General features: G+C 35.1%; 1 protein-coding gene across 6 annotated transcripts in view; it reads left to right on the forward strand.

Annotated features, from left to right (window-relative positions):
• SEC24B (SEC24 homolog B, COPII component) overlaps positions 1 to 7,565 on the forward strand; it is a 55,406-nt gene extending 47,841 nt beyond the window's left edge. For all 6 annotated transcript variants that reach the window (XM_020808837.3, XM_020808838.3, XM_020808839.3 and 3 more), the window contains 6 exons: positions 526 to 701; positions 1,228 to 1,365; positions 3,487 to 3,591; positions 3,925 to 4,017; positions 4,986 to 5,089; positions 5,647 to 7,565. In XM_020808837.3, the coding sequence (XP_020664496.2) occupies positions 526 to 701; positions 1,228 to 1,365; positions 3,487 to 3,591; positions 3,925 to 4,017; positions 4,986 to 5,089; positions 5,647 to 5,761 (731 nt within the window). In that variant the 3' untranslated portion in view covers positions 5,762 to 7,565. The remainder of the gene's footprint in view (positions 1 to 525; positions 702 to 1,227; positions 1,366 to 3,486; positions 3,592 to 3,924; positions 4,018 to 4,985; positions 5,090 to 5,646) is intronic.
• The last annotated feature ends 4,688 nt before the right edge of the window (positions 7,566 to 12,253 follow it).

The following is a 12,253-nucleotide window of genomic DNA, read 5'->3' on the forward strand; positions in this document are numbered from 1 at the left end:
GCACAGAGACTACTATACCCATCATCCTTTGACAGTTTCACAGGAATTGCCCTGTCCACTTGTTTCCCCTTCTCCACAAGGGGCGGGGGAAGACTGCTAGAGCCTGAGTTCATTACCATAAGAACCTGAGAACACCTGCCAGGACTCATTTCGTGATTTAAAGCTCCCACAAGTCTAGCTGGGGAAATTTTTGCAGACTTCACAAATTCAAAAAAAACACACCATTCCTAAAAATGATTGGCCCAAGGTCACCCACTGTTTTGTCACCTCGGGGGACTAGAACCTGTATTTCTGAAGTCCCAGCCCAGTACCATAACTACTATGCACACTGTATCCCTTAACCCTATAATCACTTTAGCCTTAAACCATTAGCACTCCAGATTATTGAGATGTTTATTATCTTCATAGGTATTTAGTGAAATGCCCGTCTAGATTATTTAAGTGCAATAGCAAAATATTGTATGCTGCTCATTATCCCTTAATAGATTCCTTCATAATGATTTGCTGCTACTTCACTTTCCACAGCTGTAGATCGATCCATTTCATCAAGTTTATCAGATGCTAGAGATGCCTTAGTGAATGCAGTAGTAGATTCATTGTCTGCATATATGTCAACTGCATCAAACCTTCAACAATCTGCTTTGATTGCTCCAAATTCTCTCAGGCTGTTTCCTCTGTATGTTTTGGCTCTCTTCAAGCAGGTACTGTACATCTAAATACGGGCTGTAACTGTGTATTTTTAAAGGCAAATGTCAAACAAATAATAGGAAAAATGCATAGTTTTAATACTTTCTATCATGTATTTATATGCAGGGCCACAAAGCTTAATTTGTGTAATGCCCTTGGGTTCTATTCAGTGGAACAAATTCATACCTATTTTTAATTATTTTTGAAAGCTAATTACTAGCTCAAATATAGGTTATTTTTCTAAAAAGCAAAGCTAAACAAAAACCACCAACTCTTGGCCAGAATCCTATATCTGCACAAACTAGTCCAGTACACCCAGGGGAAGGCTGATGGCCTGTTTCTAGAACAGCTGATTCAGAACAAAGATCTTCTGAAACTGAAGAGAGATTCATCAGCTGTTTCAGAGGGATCATTGGTTTGTGTATGTCTGCCATTTGTGGGAGGGGCATAAAGCCTACTGGGAATGAGGGGGCTTCTAATTAAATGATTACAGTAATCAAAACCAACTTTGTTTGGGTCAATATTTTGCTTATTTTACAGAAAGCATTTCGAACAGGCACGAGTACACGGTTGGATGATCGTGTATATGCTATGTGCCAAATCAAAAGTCAGCCTCTGGTTCACTTGATAAAGATGATATATCCCAGTTTATACAGGATAGACAGACTTACTGATGAGGTACATACTTCTTTTATTACATATGCTGCATGCTTTTTAAGATTGTCCAACAATTTTCTTTGATTCAATATACAGTAGCTGATTTCCTAACTGGGGAAGGTCATAAATATCTTACCTGTCTTGAAAGATCTTCCAGTGCCTTGGCTTCCAACGTTTCCTAGCAATTCAAACTACTCATTTTAAACATTCAGAGTCTATTACTGTTTAGGACTCAGGTTTCAGAAAGATCATTCTTGAGGGATGTGGAAGGTAAAATTTTAATATTTCTTTCATTTGCAGGATATCACTTTCATTTTTCTTTGTATTTTTTGTGTAGCAGTCCTTTTGTTTTACAAGAAACAAAAAAGCTTCTGTTGCATCGTTCATCATGTCTTTGCCTATTTGTGTTTTCTAGCATTCAAAAAAAAATTGAAGAACTCTTAAACTATTCCACAAAAGCAGAGGCAAAGCAGTAGAGAATCAGTTTACTTCAAAAGCAGACAGTGGTACATTAGAAAGAGAAATCATTATCAAACTTAACATAGGTTACCACACAGCTCAGTGGTACTTTGGCACAGACAAAATTTTAACTGCCCTGGGCCACGCCCGCCCACCCACCAAAGCAAACAAAACAGCGCTCCAATCTACCACCAAAAATACACCTTTAACAGAATAAACATACAGTAAATTAACCAAATAACAGTTTTTTGAAATCAATCAAACAGGGAATGCCCCATACACCGGGGGGGGGGGGGAGACAAAAGGGAAAGGGAAAAAAGCCTCTCTTTCCATAAGCAAAGAAAGCAAATAAGACCAAAAATACAGTCAAAGCCACCCCCAGCTAAAACTGCTAGAATATTGGGAAAGTTCTGTATCCTGTACCACTTCATGCTTATCTTGTCTTTGAGTTCAGCAGAAGAAAACAAATTACACAAGAAAGCCTCATTCATGCTTTGGATCTTTCATTTAATCACAAAAGGCCCATCCCTATATAAGCTTTCAGTATCTTAGTGAAATCATCCATGGGTTCTGTTGTGATAAGAGGTTTGTTTGATGACCAGTGAGAAAGAAGGCTTTTCTTGGCTATGGCACTCTGCCTGACTTGCTGTTCTCAGTGTTTAGTCTCCAGATAAAACTTCTGTATTTACTCAGCCATTTTCAAATTGCTGCTACTTTTTTTGCTTGTTCTTTCTATTTTATATGTCGTTATTACTTTGATATGACTATGGTACTACTTGAGTTCTGTTTTTATTAAATGATACTTCTCATCAGAAGTATTGTATTTGTGAGCCACAGAAGTGAGCTTTGAAGAGAATATTGAGATTAATGTTTCAGAAATAAAACCCTTTTTTCATTATAGTGCATAAGATCTACGAAAAGACCCCAAAATTACTTCAACCAGTTATTTGAGAATAAAATACAATACTGTAGTGACAAGTGGCAGTCTCTGCCATGTGGGTGCTCATCTTGATAGTCTCAACAGCTCCGTCTCCAAGGGGGAATATAAAAAATGGTACTGGTCTGTATCAGCTTAACAACCAGTTTTCATGTTTAAATAGAGGAGGTAGTGCATAAAAGTATTGTATTGAGTCCTAATTGTTCATCAGGATTGGGCTATCCCATCCCATATTTTTCATTGCAGTAGTTCCTGGAAAAATCTATTTTCCCTCCAGCTAGTATGACGATTGCAGCAAAACCCAAAGAGAAAAAATAAGCCTAAGGAGATCACAGATAAATTAATTGTCTTTGCTAATCAGAGAACCTGATGCCTAACTTTGTGAATTCTGGCTCCATTACAGCAGCAGTACAATGCTGATCAGTTTTGTCATGATCTTGAAGCTCATTAATTAGGAATTGTCCCACAGTTAGTTGGATTTATTTACAAACTTTTCTAATAGTCCAGTTTTCGCTCCACCCTCTACTGCACTTTAAAACTTTGAATCCTGTTCTTGGACTGGTGTTTAGATGGCTATCTTCTGATACATTTGGAAGTAATTTTGATGTTCTTAATGCAGTGTATAATTTCTTTTTCTCTGTGTTTTGTTGTGCTTTTTTGAACACTGTTACTTAAGAGTGTGCTCAACGAAGGCAAATTTATATGCAGTTCATACTGTAGGCATAATTGCATCTTTCTTGTTATAGGGTGCAATACATGTGAATGATAGGGTAGTACCCCAGCCCCCTCTTCAGCGATTGTCTGCAGAGAAGTTGACAAGAGAAGGAGCTTTTCTTATGGACTGTGGCTCGGTAAGTCACATAGCTGGGGATCTGTTTCATTACTTGTCCATAACACTGGATATTCTAATTGCACCTAGTATATGAAGTAAATGTAAGATAATCCCTAAGAAGGTTAGCATCTTTAAGAAATGCTCCATTATCAATATTGTGATAGGTTTGTAAACTTTTTTAGTTAACTATTAAGTTAATCTGTAACAACATTATTATGTAATCATGTGCTCTGAAATCATTTTTAAATCATTTATATAAATAAACAATAAATATAAGTAAGAATTTGATTGACTTTGTATGTTACTAAACCAATATATTTACTTTATTGACACAATTCTTAAAATGTTTTAGATACTTTTCATTTGGATTGGAAGAAGCTGTGATAATAACTTCATAAAAGATGTCCTTGGATGCCCTAATTATTCATCTGTACCTCAGAATCTGGTAATGTTTCATTTTAAATATATACCAAACTTGTAAAGAATATTTTCATAGAATTGAGGACAGATTTCCTTTTCTGAGATGTAATTTCAGTGGCCAGAATCCTGTTGCTTAGCTGGAAAAACTGAGGGTAAAAACCTTGGAATAAACCCTCCTTTCCTGTTCCTGTTCTCCAGATTTTTCTGTAACTCTTCATTTGAGCATTCACATATCTCAAGATGAATGTAGCCTCTTGGACTTTTTGAACTCCCATAGTTCAAATCTCCCTCTGGGGATTTGTTTCTGGGGATTTCCCTAATTTGGAATTCTGCTTGTATTCACGTAGCTCTGTCCCAGATATAAAGGATATACCATGTCCTATGTGTTTCCCACCTTGAGTTCATGTTGCATAAAATGATTCTAAAGTACATTCATGTTTGTATTAGAGCCCCGTGGCTTTCATACACATTAAAATGGCTTCTGGTTGTTAGCAGTATAAATCCATGGTTTATAAATACAAGTTGTGAAACAATTCACAAGTAAAAATCCTGTTGAGTTTTTACACTGGCATAACACAGTTAGCTTAGATTTTATTGGTAGATTGTTGCTGGTCAAGAAGTCATGTAGCAGCAAATATGCTAACTTAAGTTCTTGGAATTCGCCACAGTGATATATGTTAATTGAATTATGCCAGCAGGCATAAATAATAGATTTTGGACAGAGTTTCTTCGATTTAGTCCTTCTGACATTTGATTATTTTTATTGCTTTCTGTGATGTATTGTTTATTTATATTTCTTCTATTAACTCGCTTGCAGTGTAAATTTAAATAAAATTAAAATGTAGACTAAATATAGATAATTTAAGTAAATGGCAGTGCATGAGCATTGTTATATGCTTTCTGACATAGGAAACACATCATTGATGTTTACCTGTGTTTTAATATAATCTCTCTTTACTGTTTAAGATTATCAGTAATGTTTAATTCTTCTAGACACAGCTTCCAGATTTAGATACTCTTTCTTCAGAGCGAGCCCGGTCCTTTATATTATGGCTTATGGACAGTAAACCTCTAAGCCCAGTGCTTCAAATAATAAAGTGAGTATTCATATATAACAGAGCTGTATTTTGTTTATTGATCATTGACTCACACTAGTAGTAGCAATAAGTATTTCTATATCTGTAAAGCAATTTGCATGAATCTTGAAGATGTTTACAATAACTCTGTAGGATGGTAAAACTGGGTAGGAGCATATTCAGCCTGCAGAAGTACTGATGGGATGGCAGTGAGAAAGACTTGGTATTAGAAGTAGAACAATTTGCTTGTAGAAATGAAAGTTTAAGAAAAAACGGTTGACTAGCTGTTTGTTTTCTCTTTTGTCTGTTTTGCAGTGTCATATTGGTCTAATAAAATATGGTTGACAAAATTTTAAGACTGTAGTTCTAGGTTCTGTTATTGAAACTAGAGTGGATAACTCTGAGGATTTTGCTAGCTTGTTATTATCAGATGTTAAGCTTTGTACCAGGCAGGTCAGGGGCTGGCATTGCTGTTGCCCAGTCCAGTGTCCTTGTTGAACCTTAGAATTGTGTATTAAATCCAATAAGTTCTATGTGAAAATAGCAAAATAATGCAAGCTTTTTTTGTTTTGTTTCAGGGAAGAAAGCCCTGCAAAGGCAGATTTTCTTCAGCACTTAGTTGAAGACAAGACAGAAGCAGCATTTTCGTACTATGAATTTTTGCTTCATATTCAGCAACAAGTTTGTAAGTGAGAAGGATGAAACAGAACAAGCAAAACAGTTCTGGACTTCTTTTCCAAACATCAGCTGTGAAATAAGCACACTGGAAGTGATAAAACCAGGCATGGGTTCTTCAGCATTCTTATCTATTGCTTTTCAGCTGAAAAGACAGAACACACATTTTCAGATGAATTTTACAATTCTGCTTCAGTTTAAAAAAAAGTGATGGCTTTGATGCAATTTATTAGTATATTTTAAGTTGGTTTTATATGCATTTCCAATAGTGCAACAACATGGTGCTTCTGTCTATTTTAAGCTGGTGAACTTACATAGCAATGTGGAATAGTATTTCGTAATGAAATCTAACATCAGAGAGCCCTTTCTCTTAACATTTAGTATGATAGCCTTTCCAGATGATCTCCAGCAGAGATGCCAAAGTGCAGTGATCCATACTGTTTATATGAATTTATAAAAGAGATAATTCACGTTTGAAGACTTCACCACTTTCTCCATGAAGAATTTCAGTACAGCATACGTAAATTGTAGAAATATATGTATATATATATCTATAATGTACAGAAGTATTAACTTTTGTAAAGAAAGTGTAAAAAATGTAATTAGAGAGTTTGAATTGCTTAATGGGCTCCAGTGTTGGTGATTGGACAACAAATCACTATCTCAGTTAAAAATAAACTTGACTAATCCATATTAAAAATGAAATCTGAATCCACATAGGAACATACTTTGCAATTCATTTAATCAACTTTTATGTGGATCTATTTATGATTAACTAATTAAAGTATTTTGCTTGATCATGTGTTTTATATTTATGTGATCACTATATTTTAGACACTAATTTGGCTTGCTATCTTCAGAAAGCTTGACTGCTTTAAAGCATTGAACACCCAGAAAAGGGATAACTGGGAATGTTGCCGACTTTCAATTGGAATTAGTGTGGAAGATATATCTCGCCTGTGACAGTACCTAGCAGTAGATGGTTTTTCTTAACTGGTTTATTTTATGTACCATGCAACAATTGTTCTGGATTCCTCCTCTTCTCTTGCCACAGTGAGATATTAAAGAGATTTTATTTCACTTAAAGCTGGGAGTTTCTGCAGCATGTATTTTAAAAACTGGCCTTTCTTTATATTAACATTTCTATTTTGAATTTAAGACTTCTGCACACATAGCTAATCATTTGGGTAGGGCTTGAAAATAACAAATTTGTTTATAAGTTTTTGCTTGTTTTTTAACAGTTAAGGTAATAGAACAAAAATTTCTTTTTAACAATGTCAAATGCTAATGTACTTTCTTAAATATATATATATCTTTGTCCCAGTAAACTGCCACATAACTATAATGCCCTTATGTAACATTACTGTTTTACATGCATACTGTATGGATAAACTTTAGAATTTTACAGTTTGCTTAATTTTACCAAAGCATGTCAAAGTTTTTTCTGAGAAGAAAGCCTCATACTTGTTGAACTTTTCTTTATGCCACATTATAGGTGGGCGCAAGTTATAAAGATTATACATCCGAACAAAAAACTGTCACCTAATATTTTAAAGTTATTATTTTCCTTATTTCACATTAATTTAGCTGGATAAAATGAGTAAAAGAAATTGGCTGAAAATGTGTGTTATATGGAACTATAAATGTATCTGATGTACAAGTGTGATTTTAACAATTATTTTGGAATAAAACAATTCTTGTGGGGCTTAGTGCTAAATATCCAAAAACATCCAAAGCCATGGTGTTTACTAAATGATCTGTAAAACCTAACTTAGAAGTTTTATTTTCTATATTTTGTATATAAAAATTGTCTTCAAAAATACATTTGAGAAGTATTTACTTTTACTAAGGTGCTTCTTGCCTGGCTTAAAATGACTACCACTTTCTAATTCCTCCCCCATTATTCCATATAACCAAAAGAGAAAGAGAGAATGGTCAGATAATGTAAATGCTATACACTCACCTGAGCTCACCAAGAGTTAAGCAAGAATAAACATGAGGGTTTCTATAAAGACCATTTAGTGGCTTCCAAAAACATTTTAACTTCATATTTGCCTTCTGCAGTCTGATACATATTTGTTCACATGTAAACATCATGTGTGTATAAAATAATGGTTGTAAGTCGGTCAATGATGCATAAGCACATACACGACTGAATTCTACTAGAAGTTAGTTAGATAGACCCAAGAGGACTAGATGATCACAGGTGATTTGTTGTCAATATGTCAGTTGTTATATAAAACTCTACTGAATTTTGCTAAGCCAGATCCTCGGGTTCATTTCTTTATAAAGGGGGTTCTCCACTTAACTGCTGAGTTGCAACACCAAAATATGTTAAGATTAATATTGTAGTGTTAGGCAAAAGGGTTTTGGAGTTTTCAGAACACTTCATCTACTTAATCTTGTAATCTTCACAGTAGATATTGGCATTACCTGTCATATTGCTTCTTTGCAAAGCGCAAATATGAAATATTGCACTAGTGAAACTGAGGAGCATTTTCCCTGCCTCATTCCAGAAGCTGTACAAGTTATCACTTCACTGACAACGATATTCCATCTGGATTGGTTGATTGCTGTGATGGATTTTGTATATTGCCACCAAACAAAGGCGTATGCACACAGATCAAAATTAAGATGGTATATTCTATGGATATATTAATGCTGTGGTTTGGCAATATTACTTGCCCAGTTTCATTCACAACTCTGTATACAGAAAGCCATCCATATTTTCAAGTATTATTAAGATAAGGTACTCAGAATCAAGGTAGTTTAATTTCATTGGAATCAGCAAGACAAATCTGGCCTGAATCTAAAAGTAGTGGTTTGACAGCAACATATTGTGTATAACAGAGTTGTCACTGTCACATTATATAAGTGTAAGTGTAAGGAAAATTATATCTAATCGTATATAAATTATTAGTCTATCTTGCCCAAAATTTAGATAAGGTTCATGTGTGAATCAGCTGTAAATGTGGGAAAGGAGAACATGTTAAAATAATTTTATTAAACAAAATTATTATGTACTGTGAAGCTGCTTCCAAGTTACAGTGGTGCTATGAATTAATGATCTCCAAAAGGGTCTATCGTTAACAGCCCTGCTCAGGTTTTGAAATATATTAACAGCCACAGCTTCCTTTATTAAATCAATCCATATTGTGTTAGATCTTCCTCTTCTCATATACCCTTACACTTTCCTAGCATTACTGGGGGCAGGGGATTAGTGGGTCTTGTATTCTTATGGTACATCCAAAGTACAATAGCCTTAATTTAGTAACTCATTTCTCCTGAGGGTTCCAGCATGATTTACTCTAGAACACATTTACCTTTTTGGTAGTTTATAGTATCTGTAAATAAATAGTCCAAGATGATCTGAGCCATTTATGCTCTGTACTGTCTCAAAATCTGAGCAGAATGAAACTTCTGATTTAAGGTTGCACTAGTGACACACCATTGTTGTATCAAGTGCAAACTTCACTGAAGGACCTTGTGATTCTGTATGCACAAACACCTTTTATTTTCACAAAAACATGGCAAGGTGGGTGAAGCTTAGAGAGAGAGCCCATCCCACTTTTAACAGTGAACATATCTAAGGCTGAATTCTGATTTTCCTGCTCCTGATTCTGTAGTGACTACATCCCCATTAGCACATGATTCCTCAACTATAACTGTTTAATAAACAGTACAATTACCCATTGTTTTGCATGGGGATTACTCCAGCAAGTATGAACATAGCTGCTGTTGAAATTACCTTATTTTCTACTTCCCACAGCAATACAATGACTGCAGCTGTGTTTGTAAAAAAATTTAAGTGGTACAGTTGTTAAGTAATACCAAAATGTCTAAAATTTTGGAACCTAGACACCTGTATACAAATGTGATTACAATCATATCAGTAGGGATCACCCTATAGACATACACTACACTAAAATATTTTTCAGACTTATAGATACTGAGGATAGAAAATACTTGACGTAAGAAAAAAAACCATTTGTGGGAGATACTGAAATTGACAGATGTGTCCATAAGGTCCAATGTTCTTTAATATATTTAAAGTCTATATATGACACTTTTTCCCCAGGGCTGGGACCCAACACAGCTTAAAGAATAGTTAAAAAACAGTATTGCTAAAGCAAAATAAATACAAACATCAAAATACAATTAAAATTACAACTTTTTATAAAATAACTGAGTTCAAAGGCAAATCTGCATTTGCATTAAAAATAGAGATATCCAGCCTCAGATCCCTCAATTGTATTAGGCCACCAATTGAAATAGGTCTGGTTGAATAAAAAGACCTTTGCAGGCAGAAGGACAGCCTAGAATCCCTTGGCAAGGAGTGTAGAAGTCTTGAAAGTAACTACAGAGGAGGCTCTTTGTTTCTCATACATTTTGATTGAGATACTGTGAAAGCTTTATGCCATGTATCCACTGAGTTGGAACATGGTGGTTGTTCTTTAAGGAAACTTCTAACCCTTATGGATACAGAATAAAGAATTTTCAATGCTCGGTGAATCTGAAAATCTAGCAGATTAAATTTCCAGTACTTGTGAGCTTTTCACTGACTGCATCAACACAGAAATAAAATTTATATAAAATACAGCATTAAATATATATACTTAATACTCAACAATCTAAGAAGGTAGGTCAGTATTTTTATATTGTATACATCAGATAGATGCTGAGGCTAAAAAAAGCTTGCTTAAGGCCACCTTAAGGTGAGAGTATTTAACAAATAATTGTTTGTAGCTCCCCTTTTTAGCCACTTCATTCACTTTCTAAGTAATTTTCATTGCTCACTTTGCATAATTTATAAAGTAGACTTCGTCAGGTGTTTGAACTGAGAATACAGATAAATTTAGCACAACTCTACTGGAAAATGCCCTCCAAAACCATGAGTTGGTCCTAAAACATTTCTGAATTTTATGAAAGTGAATTATACTGTAGTGGGTAACAACTAACCACAACCATCCTTTTTATAATTTAGGCTTAATTTATCTATTATGGTACTTTTATAAAAAAAACATGCAAAAACAAAGAAACAGGATATTAAATCACAAGGACCCGATTTCACAGCCAAAATCCTGTTACAGAGATTATGTCTGCAGGAGGCTGGTGATATCATGGGCAGGGGGAGATTTTCAATAATTAAAGACTTTGTCTTTCTGTCCTGTGACTAAGTTGTCACGCAACTCAGTATACAATTTATAATGTCTTTGGAAATTTCTTTACTTAGGGCAATTTGCTTCCAAAAGTTACATTGTTTGCATATCTGCACAACAGGATTTCAGCCATTGTGTGGAACCGGTGTGAACTGCGGGGAAGAAGAATAAAATATTTTAATTACCAACTATCTCTTTCTGATTGGAAAGCAAATCTATGGAACCAAAAAGTGAAATCACTGACACCTAAGACTCTGATTGTTGAAGTTACTGGATCATCAAAAAGAACAGCTCCCGAGATGTATACAATTTTAAGACAATAAAATTAATGATACTGGTAGTGCCAAACATGCATTGGAACAAAAATTACAGAAGGGCCATGCAAAGCCACGTGGTCAAAGGCTCCCAAATCAGGTTTAGGAAATAAAGGACTGCAGTTTTATCATTTGATCCAATGTTGGGGGGATTTCAACTGCTTAAGCTTAATCAGTAGTTCATTCAAAGTAAGACCTAGGGGCAAAACTAAAGGGTCTACTCAATAGAATGAGCACACACACTTACTAAAAGCAACTTGCAGCAACCTTAATAGTGCTTTAAAGGTTAAATAATTACACTGTGGCCAAATGGAGAATTGAATCCTGGTCTCCTAAACCCTAGTCCGGTACACAGTACACCACACTTATTAGATACTATTAATTAGTCACATTTATACTCTGCTTTTCTTCCAATGAGCTCAAAGTGAGAGAGCGCGAGTGTGGGCATGCTCACCTCCTCCATACTTTATTGACGCAAAAGCCCAGTGTAGTAGGGAAGACTGAGGGGTCACTTCATGGCTGAATGACGACATAAACCTTTGTTCCATGATGCAGTCTTGCTCCTACCACTATATCATACCGGTTCCCCTTTTAGTATCCATTGTCAAAAAATACCTAACTACATCACTGAGGTCAATCCTAATGCTAGTTTAATACACTTCGGGGTGCTATACTTCATTGGCTAAAAGAAAATAAGTTAAATGACTAAACTGTAAACCAGCTTCAGATTTTTCTATATGAAAAGCAATGTAGAAATCCAATAAATTAAATTCAAACAAGAAACAAAGTTCACTGTTTCATATCATCACCTGCTGAGCTTAAGCAAGGGCATCCTCTCTCCCTCTCAATCTCTATTTTCCCTATAACTACTAGAAAAAATTCCAGAACATAAGGGACTACTTTTCCAATAATATATATGTGATATAATCCAATTTTCTCTCTGTGGGTTCTTGTGTTCCCAACCATTTCCACCATCAAAACTGGAGGACTGATGGATAGCCCAAAACAGACAAGAATGAGCAAAGACCCTTTATGTT

The sequence above is a fragment of the Pogona vitticeps genome, chromosome 5, assembly GCF_051106095.1.
Source record: "Pogona vitticeps strain Pit_001003342236 chromosome 5, PviZW2.1, whole genome shotgun sequence".
NCBI classification, from domain to species: domain Eukaryota; kingdom Metazoa; phylum Chordata; class Lepidosauria; order Squamata; family Agamidae; genus Pogona; species Pogona vitticeps.